The 15,955-nt window shown below is 37.3% G+C and overlaps 1 protein-coding gene across 5 annotated transcripts in view; it reads left to right on the top strand.

The window, feature by feature from the left end:
* Window positions 1-7,714: 7,714 nt before the first annotated feature.
* Window positions 7,715-15,955, top strand: part of LOC133715625 (uncharacterized) — a 69,719-nt gene continuing 61,478 nt past the window's right edge. The window contains exons 1-17 of one of the 5 annotated variants that reach the window (XM_062142179.1): window positions 7,715-8,251; window positions 8,350-8,479; window positions 9,539-9,870; window positions 10,044-10,125; window positions 10,216-10,540; window positions 11,012-11,070; window positions 11,779-11,868; window positions 12,446-12,537; window positions 12,666-12,764; window positions 12,871-12,948; window positions 13,210-13,294; window positions 13,377-13,435; window positions 13,623-13,692; window positions 13,876-13,967; window positions 14,629-14,718; window positions 14,788-14,854; window positions 15,158-15,391. In XM_062142179.1, coding sequence (XP_061998163.1) covers window positions 7,836-8,251; window positions 8,350-8,479; window positions 9,539-9,870; window positions 10,044-10,125; window positions 10,216-10,540; window positions 11,012-11,070; window positions 11,779-11,868; window positions 12,446-12,537; window positions 12,666-12,764; window positions 12,871-12,948; window positions 13,210-13,294; window positions 13,377-13,435; window positions 13,623-13,692; window positions 13,876-13,967; window positions 14,629-14,718; window positions 14,788-14,854; window positions 15,158-15,391 — 2,400 coding nt within the window. In that variant the 5' untranslated portion in view covers window positions 7,715-7,835. Of the gene's footprint in view, window positions 8,252-8,349; window positions 8,480-9,538; window positions 9,871-10,043; window positions 10,126-10,215; window positions 10,541-11,011; window positions 11,071-11,778; window positions 11,869-12,445; window positions 12,538-12,665; window positions 12,765-12,870; window positions 12,949-13,209; window positions 13,295-13,376; window positions 13,436-13,622; window positions 13,693-13,875; window positions 13,968-14,628; window positions 14,719-14,787; window positions 14,915-15,157; window positions 15,392-15,955 lie in introns of those variants that run through there. The other 4 variants (XM_062142183.1, XM_062142180.1, XM_062142182.1 and 1 more) reach the window with 4 other exon arrangements.

The following is a 15,955-nucleotide window of genomic DNA, read 5'->3' as shown; positions in this document are numbered from 1 at the left end:
ACCTCAGACCTCTTGTACACGAACTTTACACTCAACCACTCGAGCACGGCTGCTCACGTTATTATCCATACCAATCCTTTTATTTAAACCAACTGTTTCAACAATTCGGCACAAAACATCCAAGACTGTTGCAGAAATCCGGCCCAACTCATCCAAAACTGTTTCAGAAACTCGGCCCATCAGGCCTCCACCCACAGCTACAGTGATGCCTTGATCCGAGACAGGCCCAAGTACGGCCCACTTGTGTCACGGCTTATCCCTTCCGTGATTTATGGCAGTCAAATCTGCTTTCGGCTACAGCTGTCTGCCACAGCGCCTCGAGATTCCCTCGGTCCCCTTACACGCTCTCCACGCGCCAACAACTTTTCCGGGTTTCAGGGCGACTTTAATCCAACGCGTAGAATGAATCACAGGAATCGTCCATCCAACGGTGGAGATCTGCTCACCTCGCTCTATAAATAGGTGCATTCTGAGGGCGCAACTGTTCACTCCAAAGGAACGAAAATCTCTCCTGAGTTCCAGCCCCTCTCTCCCAACTCTTCAGCTTTTCCTCTTCTTTCAAAACTCAAAATATTTCTTCTTCGATTCAATCCTTCTCTTCTGATCTTCTCTCCCATCTAGTTGATTCAATCTCATCTTTCCTCTGAACTTTCAGATCTCCAACACACCATCATCATCCTTAATCCCTTTAACAACAACTCCTTCAAACACTTGACAACTTTACTCTTCGATCTTCACATCCCCTCAACCCATCACCATGGAACCACGAACTCTGCAACTGATGGAGCTACAAACCCAGCAACAAATCGAGGATGGAGGAAACAACCAAGCAGCCGGGAGTAGTGCCAACACAGATTTCTGGCGAAGCCGTGCCAGGTGGGTTCCTACTCCAGATCAAATAAGGATCCTCAAGGATCTTTACTACGACAAGGGAGTTAAGCGCCCAACTACAGAGCATATTCACGAGATCTGTCTCCAGCTGAACCAGTATGGACATGTTGAGGGCAAGAACATTTATTTTTGGTTCCAGAATGTCAGGGCTCGAGAGAAGCAGATGAAGAGGTGCAATCAGGCTGCTCAAGTGCCCATGGGAACTAGTTCTCCTGGTACTGGTGGATCCATTGATCTCAATTTTGGGCCAGCTGGTTCTACTGGTGCTGGTGGATCCATCGACATCAATTTTGGGCCAGCTGGTGGATCCATTGACATCAATTTTGGGTCCACTAGTTCTACTGATGATGGTAGATCCATTAATCTCAACTTTGGTTCCACTGATTCTACTGGTAATGAAGGATTTCTTGATTTAAATTTTGTTTCATATTCTTCCTCACACTTCAACACTAATACCAGTACAACTCTTTTGGCACAACAGGAGGACAAACATCCCTGCAACAACGAGGAGGAGATCACCAGGAGATTGAAACGTCCCTTCCATTGTTCCCCATGCATGGTGAGGACATCTTGGGCATCATGAAGACTACTTCCGAGAGAGGTAGCGGTTATGGCGGTGGCTCTCACATTTCCCTTGAGCTCAGCCTCAACTCCTACAGAGATGCAGACATGGCTTAGTATAGAGTATTATTATTATTATTATTATTATTATTATTATTATTATTATTTTTTTTTTTTTTTTTTTTTTTGTAAATAGCTGAAATTAATAAGACTGAATGAATGCATTTTTTTTTTTTTTTATTATTATTTTTTTTTTAAATTTTTTTTTTATTATTATTAAAAAATATAGGACTCAAAAATATTTAGGACACAAAATGAAAGACAAAAATATTTATAGGATTCAAAATGAAAGACAAAAATATAAATCCCTTCCCCCACACTTAAATATTGCATTATCCTCAATGTAATCAATTAAAAGCATGCAATGAAATAAGTAAGCATATAGGGATGGAATTTACGAAAATAACTACTAAAACAAAAAGAAAATGGAGGAGTAAAAGGGGAAGAGAAAGCAAATCTGATTATATTCTGAATTGGGTTGCCTCCCAAGCAGCGCTTGTATTTTACGTCTTGCAGCCAGACGGTACCTACATTAAATAAAGTTAGTAACTTAATATTAACAAAGAAATACAAAAAAAATAAACAAGTAACTATGAATTACAAACTACAAGTATAATTAACAAGTATTTTGTACATAAGACACAAGTTAAGTACACAAGTGAGTATAAAACGTAAAAAGTATTTTTACAAGTATAAAGTGTGAAACAACAAAATAATTTACACGTAAAGAGTATGCACAAGTATTTCTTTTGTTATAAACATTATTGATATCAAATCTAATTCCAAGCGGTAAATCAAGTGGACGTGCGGCCCAAGTATAGTCGTCTAGACACAAAGTCCCTCCTACATCCGTTGGGCAACCTTACTGAAATGGCCAGGTAGGGGAGGGTGAACACGAGAGGAAAAATCCATTTTGGCATGAGCTAAGCCCATTTATAAGCACTTCTGGATTCAAAAACCCGTCATGAACGTTGTCCCCTTCCTAGACACCATCTCACATAGGATATTCTTACTAGGATGTAAAAGGTCCTAAGTGTGTTAGACAGTTCAATGAATGTTAATAAAGGCCGCCCTCAACCTTAAGGGACCTGAACTAGGTACCAATAAGGGGTTTAGGCCAATATTAATAAACACGACTTCACCTATTCCTTCTTTAATTTACAACCTACAATTAAATTCGTATTCAACAATAAAAAAAAACAACCTAGTTAATTTAAACTAAGTATCAAACAGTTTATATACAACAATTATAAACAAAAACAAGTGATTTTTCAATTCCCCGGCAACGGCGCCAAAAATTGATACGCTAAAAGCAAGCGCGCAATTTAACCCTGCAAAATGTAGTTGTTAGTATAGAATAAGTAGGGATCGTTCTATTCCGGGGATTGAGGGTACACCTGTCATTGTCAAACAATTAAACAATTAAAATTAAAACAAAGTATAATATTCACAAATGTATTCACAAAATATAAACATTTTACACGAAAAGGGGGGATTTTGTTTTTGGTTTTTTCGAAAATGAAACTAAGTTAACAAAAACAATTAAAATGCAAAAACATAAAAATACGAATGGAATGAAGGAACAAAGATCAAAACCGAAACTTATGATTAAAATTGATTCAAACCCTAATATTGTTCATCTAAGTCATGAGAAAGGAGTTGATCATGTGAAACATTCGAAAGCAAATGAATTCCCATTTTTTACTTTTCAATGCTAATTAACCTAAGCGAAAGCACCTAGATTAATCCTATCAAACATGCAATCAAACCCTAGAAAGCTAGTCAATCATGTCATGTTTAACGCATTACACATAGAGAAAGGCTATCAACTCAAGTGTACAACTTAGTATGGAAAAGTCCACCTAATTGCAATTCTCTTTAATTAAATTCGATCTTTGTACAAAACCTTTACTACTTTGATTCAAGTTTACACAAAACGAAAAGTCGATTTCATGTTCTTAAACCTAGCACCATTCATATCGAAACCCTAAGTGTTTGCAACCACATAAGATTAAAATACAAAAGTTATCTATAACGCAAATTTAATTAAACAAACCCACATAAGCAACTCTCGAATCACAATATATGAATCTGAAAATTCTCAATTAATCATAAAAATTCCAGAAATAATACTTTGTTCAAACATATATGTCAACTAGTTCATAACCAACGAAATTCAAAGCAAAGGTTACAAAGGAGAATAGGATTACACCGTGGATGAAGATGAGATGGATGATTCACGTTGTGGATTCTTGAAACTCGAAAGCAAGCTTCAAGGATGGCTATGGATGGAAGTGCTCACGGCTTCTCTTCTTCTTCTTTGGCCTTGCTTGAACTCGTGGAGATGACTAAACTTGAAACTAGAGGATGGAAAGGAAAATGGAAAGGAAATGGAGAGACAAAGAAAATGGAATGGATGAAGGAATGTCTTTTCTTCTTTGTTGTAGCCTCTATTTATAGGCTACCAAGCAAAACTATTTGGATTTAAACAAATGATGATATGTTAGGTTTGAGCATTTAAACATTAATGGAATTTGTTAGGTTTGAATATTTAAACACTAATGGAATTTGTTAGGTTTGAGTCACTTTCTACTCATTTTTCCTTCAATTAATTCTCCACCAAGACTTCAGATTTTGCCCGTGACTTCTTCATATGAAATGATCCATCATGAGTGTAGATCATTCTGTAAAATTTTCAGAATTTATCTCCATGTGTTTGGGCCGGAATTTCTGCTGGACTCCTTACAGGTCCAGTTTTCCAGTTTTGCTTCTGCAGAAAATTGGGCTGACTGTTTGAAGGCCTTCCACTTCTTTTTGGCTCTTGCACTCTTCATAAGAAATGTTTCTTAGGATGTCTAGAATGGATCTGGAAGGTTTCAGCTCATTTGAAGTTCATTTGGTCAGGTGGTCGCTCCTTCTTCCTTGCTTGGCTTGGTTTCTCCTAGCCGGAGTAGGAAAATGTGTAAAGTTGACCTTTTTAGTGCATTTCCATTTTTCTCCATCATTTTATGGACCTAACACTTATTTCATCATCATCTACTCCAATGTACCTAAAAATAAAAATTGAATTAAAAATCGATTCGTTAAGGAATTAACTAAGCAAAATGTGAGGAATTAACTATTAAAATATCACATTAAAATGCTTCTATCAGTGACATGCTATGTGACATGAGCAATGACATGTTTACAACAGTTATGAAGGCCAGTGACATGAAGTGTGAATTGGCCATTGACATGCAGTGTGATAGTGACTTAATCGGTGACTTTTAACCAAGATAGTTACTTGGCCAGTTACTTGGCCAGTGACAACTACTTTGACAGAGAAGAAAATACCTCTAGTTTTTTCAAGCTGTTAAAACTTGTCCAATTCTGTATCAGCTTCTGGATGTCCCATTTTCTCATCCCATGATCTTCGTTCTCCCTTCCAGATATTGGGTTGATTTTTCCAGTCTTTTGACAGAACCAGTACTGCTTGCACAAAAAAACAAAAAAAAATTAGTCATAGTGACTTGACGAGTGACATGCAGTTTGTCTTGATTAGTGACTTGACCAGTTACATCTCAGTCTGACAGTAACTTACCAGTATTATCAGAACGCAGCCCCCCGTATTACCATATGGGCTGCTTGACTCCTTTTTCTTTTTCAAAGTCTTTATAGACTTTTTTAAGAAGCTTCCAACTTCCCTTGCCCAGTCATAAGATCCGATCTTATCCAAATTTTCGCAGGCTTTGACGTAGTCCCATGAAATTGTTCCTCCTGCGTTTGGGAACAGAAACTTGATGGACAAGTCCAGCAAGATTAATCTTGCCACATTTTTGTCCTTCTTCTCAATCCCATCCTCTGTTGTTGGATTGTCTTTCAGCGCATCTTGCAGAGCTTTCTCCACGGCTTTCTTGTTAATTCTCGCTGTGTTTGAAAAAAACTGCTGGACAAAGTCGGACTGATATGCACCCTCAGAAGTCTTTGGGACCAAGTCACCTTTTTCTGGCATTCCTAGGATCTTTGAAATATCTCTTGTCGAGATCCTGAATTTCTTCTTTCCAAAGAAGAAGAGGTCAGTTTCATGGTCGTAGGCCTGCAGGAGGAGTGTAATGAAATCATCAGATTTCTTGGCTGACTTCTCCTCTATGTAGCCACCATGGAATGCATCGACAATATTTCCAAATGGTGACTGCCTGAGCAAATCTAATGTTCTTGCACTGAGATTCTTCTTGTTATCTTTAATTGTGTTCAAGAAACTTATTAATGTGCACCTGTACTGCACATGTCCTGGTTTCACATTTCTCTTCCTCTTTGGTGCTGCTTCAGTTTTTTGAAATAGCACCAAAGAGGAACCCTTGTTTGGTGATTGTTCTACTTTTTCTTCTTCTTCTTCTGTTTCTTCCTGTCTTTTTTTTTTTGATTTTAAGCTCTTCTTGAGAATCTGCTTCAGTGATGGTTCTTCTTCTTCTTCTTCTTCTATTTCTTCCTGTCTCCTTTTTTTTGATTTCTTCAAGCTCTTCTTCGAATTCTTCTTTCTGTGTATCGTTCGATCGTGTTCTTCATCTTCTGATTCCACTTCTTGGTAGTCTTCGTCATCATCGCTTGGTTCCCTTTCTTTTCTTTTTGTTCTTGCCATTTTCTGATGTTTAAATTCTGTTGAAAAAATAAGAAGGTTAGCATTGAGTTTGCAGTTACATAATCAGTTACGTAGTCAGTTACTTGGCCAGATACATATATTGTAAGTTACATGATCAGTTACATGGTCAGTTACAGCTCATTTCAATGACAACGTCAGTTACATGATCAGTTACTTGGCCAGTTACATATGTTGTAAGTTACAACGTCAGTTACATGACCAGTTACATGATAAGTTGCATGCATTGTAAGTTACATGGCCAGTTACATGGCCAGTTACATGATCAGTTACATGATCATTGACAGGAGTTTAACACACGTTGCCAATGAGTTGGCCTTTTCCAGTGACTTATTTGGCCTTTGACTTGTCTAGCGACCTGGCCAGTGACCTCACTGGCCAGTTTCATTATCTGAGCCTATAAAATATGTATTTGCACTAGCAGAATTTCCATTCAAGTAAAGCCTAAAGCCTAAACAGCATGACACACAGTCATTATCTCCATATAAATTGTTATGTTACTGTCCATGTCTCTGTATCAAATCACACCAAAATGGAAACAGAGCCCCTCCAAAATCAAATGATACCCAGTCAGTAGCCTATGTCACTGGCTATGTTACAGCATCAAACTAAAATTTGAAGACAGTCATTGATCATCTCCACTCAAAAAAGCTTTAAATCTTCACTCAAACCAAAACTTGGAATCGAATTGTTTTGTTTCAGAATCAAATGCAGAAATAATTATATCATATTCGACTTATAATTCCAAAACTAAATACTATATCAATGACTCGAAATTAAGTAAGAGAAGTTTCTGAGAATCAAGGCTGAAAGATTACCCGGTCGAGGTAGACGATTCGAGTTCTGCAATTCTTCAAATCCCTAAAATTTGGGGCTTTTTCTGTGAAGTACTTTTCAGAGTCGGCATTGCTTCACCGTTGAGCAAAACAGTCGTCGGAGAAGGTATGTGTCTAAGAATGTGGCCGCCGGAGATTAATATTTCTCTATTTCGGAGTAGGTTTGAGCGGTTTTTTGAGGTTTGAATTTCCGAAGTAATGTGGAGAAGACGAAACAATAGTGCCGTTTTAGTCTACCTCTTACAAACCGCCAGAGAAAACTGACGGTGGCAGTTTTGTAATTAAATTGAAGTACAGTGGTAGAACGTGAACAAGTGACCTTAATTATCATAGGGACATTTGTGCTGTTTGAATTATAATAAGGCACTTCAAAATGACATTTTTTATCATTATCCCAAAAATTAAATAGAGAGATAATTATGGAGAGATACGTGGGTAGTGAAAAATAACCGTATTTATTCTAAATTTTCACGTCTAAAAATAAATGGATAAACTGATAAACCAAAATGAACCACCTTCTGTTGTTTTTTATGTGATTTTGCGAGTCCGTACAGGTCTGCAGGTGCACGGGTAAAAGGCAAGTCCATAAAAATGGTAAAGGAAAAACTTTCATTTTCACAAACCAAATGAAGCAAAATGATTAATGATAGTAGAGAAACAAGAACTGAAAAAACCGAACCGAACCGAGCCAAAAGTCCGATTCATTTTGAAACACTCTCCTTAACTACCCAAAACCCCACAAGTCCCTTGGAGGCTTGAGCTCACTAAAACCCTTCTCTTTTGGTCTGAACCTCTCTAAAACCCTAACCTCCAAATTCCTTCCCTCCTAACGTTCAAAAATTCCTCACAACATGTCTGAACCGTCGCCGGACCTCGCTATCCTCCGCGGCTACGAGCTCCGTCTCCTCCGCTGCACCTTCCTCTGTCCTCCTCCGCCGTCCGATCCTGAACAACCGTCCGATCAAACCTCGCCCACTCACCCCCTCTCCCCTCTAATCTCCGCCCTCCTCACTTCCATCGAGTCCGGCCGATACCTCGAAGCCCTCACCTCCGCCGAAGCAAACCGACTCGTCTTCAAACTCACCGATTCCAACTCGCTCGTCGACCACGACGCCGACCGAGTCTACTCCGATTTGCTCCGCCGCGTGGAGTCGTTCATATGCGAAGAAGCTGAGGATAATGGGAAGGACCAGGCCTATAGAGTCGTCGTCGTACTCTGCATTGCTGTAGCTGCCTTACTTGCTTTCACTCAGTCTAACCTAACCGGGTGAGTCCGAGTCCGAGTCCGAGTTCAATGAAATTATAGTTCTTTTTTCTTTTTCAATTTCTAATTTTCGGTTTCAATTGGGAATTTTGAAACCCTAGACCTTTGGAGGGGCTGCCAAGGTGTCCGTTGCCAATGGAAGTGCCCTTATGTGATGAATGGGACAATTGGGCGCGGAATCAGCTTATGGCTGCTGGCTCTGACTTGCTTGGAAAGGTCTATAATATTCAGGTATTCTCTCTTTTTTATTTATTTTGCCTTTTCACATTTTGTCAATTTATTTATGCTTTGCTCTGATTTTGCTAATATAGGCACGAAATTCGGCATTTCCAAAACTAGCTTGGTGTTATAACTTAGGTAACTATATTTTAAAAAATGCGATTTCTTTACCATATTGGGAACATGAGAAGCTTTATTTGGCAGTATGAGAAGTGGTATTTGTTGGGAAGATCAGGGTACCATTGTGGTCCCTTGCTTAATACTTGTTATTCAATCCAAGCATACTTCTCATATACGGAGATGCTCCTCCAGTGCTATATCTACTGTGTACCTTCTCTTCTTTCCCTTCTTTGTAAGGATTACCCTGAAACATAGGAGCACGTGCTATTCCTTTGCCAGTGGAAAATGGGGCCTTTGTTTGGTTTACTTATGACTTATAGAGTAAACTTGGCTCAAATCACGACATTTGGTACTTGGTTGGGACAAGTGTTTAGTGAGTTGGTTTCTGATAAGGTGCTGTAGGTGGATTCAGTGTTGGTTAGCTTTTACCCTGTGGATCATCTGGAAAGTTAGATGGGAGTATGTGAGCATACTTACCCAATTCGGTTAAGGTCATTTATACAGTTTCTTCTGCAGTTTTGACTTGGAGACTTTGTATCGTGCTGTTTCGGGGAAAGCTTGTGTCACTATTTGTGAAAGCTACCCTCTTATCAAAGGGATTAATGCTAATCAGCAGCATATTCAGCTGTTCAGATTGGCTTGCCTTGAGGATGGAATGTGAAAATTGGGCCTCATTGTTTTGCAAAAATGATGGCCTTTCTACTCCACCTTATGTAGATGTAGATGAGAATTGGGAGTGATGGCGCTTGCTGTAGGTTTTGGTTATTTGGCTGTTTACTGGGATCCTTTTTTTTTTTTTTTGTGTGTTTTAAATCTCTTCTCAGAGTAAGCATCTTGTTTGGATATTGTTAGGTTTAGTGACGAGGATTATTCATTGAATGTTGTTTTGGTCATTTTTGTATAATCACACTGGTGCTTATTTAACTTGTGAACCGTTATTCTGTTTTGTAGTATATAATTTATGCAAAGATATTGGTCATGAAGATGAAAGATTTGTTATTTGAAGGAAGTTTGTCTTGTGCATATGGAATTAGGAGCCTTTCATGGTGGCTCGCTAGGGTCACCTTTCTCCATCAGCACATTCTCGATGAGCGGTCTTCATCTCTGTTCGACCTTTTGCATGTCTTTACAAGTGAAACTTTGAATCATTTTGGCACGTTGGAGAAAGTAACAAGTTATTGGGGTAACGATTTGCGTAATGGCGAGGGATCGACACTTGTCTCAGTGATTCATCTGGAAGCTGGAATGATGGAATACATCTATGCACGTGTTGATTCATGCAGGTGAGCCGCCGAGTGTCATGGGGATTTCTTTTTGGCATTTTGGTTGATATGATTCTACCATCTTGTAATCTACAACAAAGCCATCTGATAAATAATGAGAGGCTGAATAGGTTTTTCTCATACTTTTATGATCCCTTCTTTAATTTTTGCTGGGGTTAACTGTCTGGTATCAGGTTGCATTTTGAATCAGCTGAAGCAGCAGCTGGTGTTAAGCTTTCAGTTACAGGGGTTCTTGGCTTCCGTACTATACATCAGGTAATGTTGAATACTTGAATGTGTGCAAATCTTTTTATTATTTACGCTCAGATTCACTTCTTACCTTTGGACATCATTTCTTTGGTAAAGGTTGAACCAAAGGCACAAATGGTACTTTTAGCAAACACAACTTCATCAAAGAGTGGGGCTCTCTGTTCCTCTGAAAGCCCTGGCCCTCATAGATACGATTCTATTGGCAGAAATGATATATCTAAGCATCCATCTGAGTCCCATGAGGCCTCTGATATATTATTGACTCCAAGATTGGTAGAGAATGAGAGCGGTTCTGGAGTTATATCAGACGGCATTCAAGTTGGTGGTACTGCTGCTGACCCTTTGAGTGCAATCCAGCAGGCAGTGATCCTGGCTAAATGCCTTCTAATTGAGAAGAGCACACGACATGATGACATGCAGAGTAAGTTATTTTGATATATTTTTGCATTTGTATGAATGCGTGTGAGCAGAAGAGTTCACTACAGTAGTTGTATTGTTTTGTCATCAAGTTTCTGAATGGGGCATTTAGCTCTAGATTGTACCTTTGACAGAAATACAAATTTACTTAAATGCAAAGTTTTAGCTTTTGTTGGTGCAAGGAACCACAGACATCTACCATTGAGAAGGTGACCTTGTATCTAGGAATACAAGTGAATTTGTAAAACTTATTCAGGTTCATATTCTTGAGGATCCTTTCTCTAGAAATGTGTTGTATACCTGGTAAAGTTATCAAAACAATATGTTGGCCACGTTGGTTTAACATTCTAGATTGAATTTAACTATCATTTAAAATAATTTTGTTATTTTGTTCTTCAAGCACATTAATTTTTCATACTAATATATTTGAGTATCTACTTTTGATTATTAAACAACCCAAATTTTTATTTTTCAGGATGGGAAATGGCTCCATATATCGAGGCAATTGATTCTCAGCTATCATCATATTTTATTGTAAGTATTGATTTCCTTGAATATATTTTATTGTATGTATAATATTTAAATTTCCCTATGTTTTGTCACTTTTAGATTCTTTCTGATGACGGTAATAAATGTTGGTTCATATTGTAAAAGTTTGAATCTGGATAGAACGGAACTTTTGTGGTGGGTAAGACAATGGAGGTATTACAAAAATGAAAAATGTATATATATTCTTTTATGAATTGTTCATTTAAGTTAGTTTCGATATGTTTTATCATTCTCAGATCAATAATTATAGCGAAGGTTTGAAACTTGAAATAACTTGGTTGGTATGAAAAGACTATTTGGAATATCTCCTAAGCTGTATCTTGCTGAAACATAATGCATTGAGTGGTAGTATTGGTTGCCAAACTGAGTTCCTGACAAAGTGACTTTAGTTCCGCTCTGATTTGTTGGACATAGATTTAGTCGCTGACTCACTATGGAGTATAGCTCATGTAAGTTGTAGTGTTTTACAAGTACAAGGCACGGAAACATGATAATCTGATTTGAGCATATATTTGAGCATATACCCTATGTAGATATGCATACGTTTAATGACTCATGCTGAAATATGGTTGCTTCGTGGTATCTTTAATCATGAACTGCAAGGTGTGTGCCTAGAACTTATCCTTAATTGGTTTATTGCTGTTCTTAAATTTATATCAATTTTAATTCACATAATTTTTTTCTCTTCATCAGATACGACGATGCTGTGATGTCCTACGTATTCGGTGGGAGTCGAGACGTAGTCACACAAAGGAACGTGCATTGACGATGATGGAAACACTGGTATGATCTGGCATCTTTATTGAAGTTATGAAGCTGTATCATGGATATTTTCTGCTTTTCATTCAGTGCTTAACTTTCTTGTTTTCTAAATATATCCAGCTTGGGTGAATTTTTTAAGTCTTAGAATTCCATTTTAATTAGTAGCTTAGAAATGTTAGAAGGCAACAACACAGGGTTTGAGGCAAGCTCTCCTAAGCACTTAAGATGCTCTTTCTTATTGGCAAATGTTAGGCAAACTTGAATCTATATTTCCTGAATTATTCATACTCACCTGCTTGATTTACATTCTTTTGAGTATGGCTTATACATGCTAAATTATAATTACCAGCTGTGCAGTTAGCTAAGCACTGTATTCATATTCATAAAACACACAGAAATTAAGTATTATTCAAAGACATGTACTTTAAGTTGTTTGATGGATCGAGCACTCTTCTGATATCTGCTTCTCTTAATGCATATTTGACTTTGAACTATCAGTGCTTGGGGTGATATTGTTCCAGCTCTAGTGGTTCAAAATTCTCAGTTGTTGTTGGAAGTTTATTTTATGGTAGAAACTCAGAAAAAATTGTTATTTCAGGTTCAGGGCATCAACGATCCCTCTCCAGGAGTGGCAGACAGGATTCCTTTCTGCTATGGGATTTATATCCCTACAGTTTCAGCCTTGCGGAAGTATATCTTCATCTTTTGTTGACTTTTGATTTTTATAGTGGGTTTGTTTTGCTCTACAGATGTTTTTTTTATTCTCTTGTTGTTTCTTATTTACAGTGCTTGCTGTTATTTTTCTCGTTCCATTTTAGGGAATACGGTGAACTTTGTGTCCGCTGTGGTCTGATAGGAGAGGCAGTCAAAATTTTTGAGGACTTGGAATTATGGGATAATCTAATATTCTGCTATAGGTATGAAGCAACATATTGAAAAACTCAATTTCTCTTTTATGTATTATTTTTCATTTTCATGCTTCCCTTCCAAATTAAGTCATGTGAGATATCATATTAAAAACAGCCTATTGGAGAAAAAAGCAGCAGCTGTTGAACTGATCAAGACACGGCTTTCTGAAACACCTAATGACCCCAGGTTATGGTATGTATTGGGCTTCCTTTCAACTTTTGTACGCAAAAGAATTATTTGTATTTGAAAAAGTTTAGTTTTTCTTTAATCTCTAGTTTAGTATGGGTTGCTATTTTATTTACATCCACCATTCTTGTGTCTATGATGCATCACTACGTATGAATAGTGATTTGCTTAGTATATCTTTTCTAGGTTCATTCACCTACAAATCTATAATATGTGAATGAAAGAATTTAGAGCAAACCATATTGTTTACTTGAAAAAGTTTTGTAGGTGTTCATTGGGTGACGTTACTAATGATGATGCCTGCTTTGAAAAAGCCCTAGAAGTTTCAAACAATAGGTCGGCTCGGGCTAAGGTGATCCCATCCGACTATTTCCTCATAAATCTTTCTCAGTTCACTTTATAGTTTTCCTAATAGTACTTGTTCTATGTGACAGCGGTCTCTTGCACGCAGTGCATACAACAGGGGGGAATATAGAACATCAAAACTTCTGTGGTATTTTATCTTTGAAGCCTTCCATATTCTCCCTGCTTCCTAGATATGATTTTGTTTGGTTGATAATCATCACAACTCTTGTTTAGTAGTCTTGTTCTTGTTCTCGTTTTCTTTTTTCTTTTAAAAATGAACTTTATAACTCATTAACGATATTAATGGACGATGATATTCTGTATGTCATATTCAGGGAGTCTGCAATGGCCTTGAATTCTCTGTATCCTGATGGCTGGTTTGCCCTAGGGGCTGCTGCATTAAAGGTAACTTATTTGATCCATAAAACGTTATATTATTAGGTTCAGTTATTATTTTAATTTTTTGATTACACACACACACTATCATGTATCACAATGGTAAGAGTGATATTGCATCATGCGCCGTTTTACCTTTGTCTTTTCTTGCAAGTTTTGAACTTTTTGCTGAGTGGCTATTCAATATTACAGGATAGGGATATTGAGAAGGCACTAGATGGCTTTACACGGGCTGTTCAGCTTGATCCTGAAAATGGGGAGGCATGGAATAATATTGCCTGTTTGTATGTGTTCTTCCCCTTGTGCTGTCTTGCACGCCCATTTTAACAATATTTATATGCTATAACATACATTCTTTATCTGAAATTAGATGTTTGATAATTAATGAGGAGATCAGCTATGGCTAGAAATAGAAAGTATTGATTGAAATTTTTTGTTGTATTCTTTTAGCAGGGACAGTATCTCGCTTTATTTTATTTATTATTTTTTTTTTTCAGAATATATTTGATAAATTTGGGTCTACACTATGTCGTCCACTGTCCACTAGATTCACATTTTTCCTTGTTAAAATTTCAGACTTAAGGTTTAAGGGATTTGAACCCAGGAAGATCTCTTCTTTGTCAAGGAGTTAATCACCACTTTGTAATAAGCATGTTCATTTATATAAAAAGTAACAATAGAACTGGAGTTGGGTTATTCTGTGTAGTCCATGCATTACAAGTGAGTAATTAATTCTATAGTTAATTATATAAAAAGTAATAATAGAACTGGAGTTAGGTTGTTCTGTGTAGTCTATGCATTATAAGTGATTAAGAAGAATGGGTTCCATGTCATTTTGATTGTGTTTATTATCTGATTATACATGATGATACACTGTAGTTAATAGTATATATTCTAGCAGCTCATTTCAACAATTTTTTAACTCTTGCTGTACCAATTATGCAGGCATATGATAAAAGGGAAGAGTAAAGAAGCTTTCATTGCATTTAGAGAAGCACTGAAGTTCAAGTTCGTTCCTTCTCCATTAATAAAACTGTCAATCACTCTCTCTCCCCCCCGGCTCACTTCATTTTATTTATTGACACTTTCTATGCCTGGTGACAGACGAAACAGCTATCAACTGTGGGAGAACTACAGCCATGTTGCTTTAGATGTTGGCAATGTTGCTCAGGCAAGTGCTTTCCTCCAAAGAAGTGGCATATATATTTTCACATGAGATATATGCTTGGTGGTGTGTGCAAGTCTTAGCTTTTCTGGATGATCGCATAGGATACTGTTTGAACTGCAAAAGAAAGAAAAAACTTAAAAAGATAAAATAAATATGAAAAAGTGGTAGTTAGAAAGTAATCAAGCAAATCTTCATGTATAAGGTCTATAATGTCTACATGCTGTTCACTGCTCAAGATCATCCTAGGCAGTCTATGCCATTCTTTCATCATTTCTTAGCTTTTTTATTGTCTACTATTTCTTATAGGCTCTAGAAGCTGCACGGAAGGTGTTGGATCTTACTAATAATAAGAGAATTGATGCTGAGTTATTGGAAAGAATTATGACAGAGGTGGAAAGCATGGCTTCACCTACTAATTCATCAATGACTGATGTTGAAGATAACTTTCTCGTTTGTGGGACCACAAATGCAGCATCTGAGGTGGGAAAATCTCGGGAAGCTGAGCACTTAGTAGAGTTCCTTGGAAAAGTTCTACAACAGGTGCATTTCACTTTTACTTATGCTTCCGTAATTCAAATATGTGTATACTTTTCTACTAAAAACAACGCAAACTATCTGGTATCAAGCAGTCGTGACGGTTGCACTAATCTATCATGTCCTAGCCCTAGTTCACTGCTGCTTCCGTTCATTTATAATTTTTTTGATTTACAACTGCTTTAAAAGCTTAGTTGTTAGGATGTCGGCAATCACTATTTTATATTCTGATTGATCCCTTGATATATGGGTTCTCTGCATAACTAAAGGGTCCAACATGAAGATTCAACTAGGAGGTTTCAATTAATGAGATTTCATCTGAAGATCTGCTCGGATTCCAAGACAATCTTGTTCAGTTACTACAATTAAGTTCAACTTTTTTTCTTTTGTTAAAATAAAAAGCGACTATGGTATTAAAATTTCTTGTATATGAATCCTAAATCTCTGGTATATAACACACACACACATGTCGCCATTTCTTATCTCTCTCTGTCTATTTTGCTAATTTTTTCCCTTCCTTTGTTGAATGAGATGGGGCAATCAAATACTTTTGAACATTTGTGCAAGATC

The sequence above is a fragment of the Rosa rugosa genome, chromosome 6 (assembly GCF_958449725.1).
Source record: "Rosa rugosa chromosome 6, drRosRugo1.1, whole genome shotgun sequence".
Taxonomy (NCBI): domain Eukaryota; kingdom Viridiplantae; phylum Streptophyta; class Magnoliopsida; order Rosales; family Rosaceae; genus Rosa; species Rosa rugosa.
The sequence above is the reverse complement of the archived record's forward strand: the minus strand, read 5'-3'. Positions and strand labels throughout refer to the sequence as shown.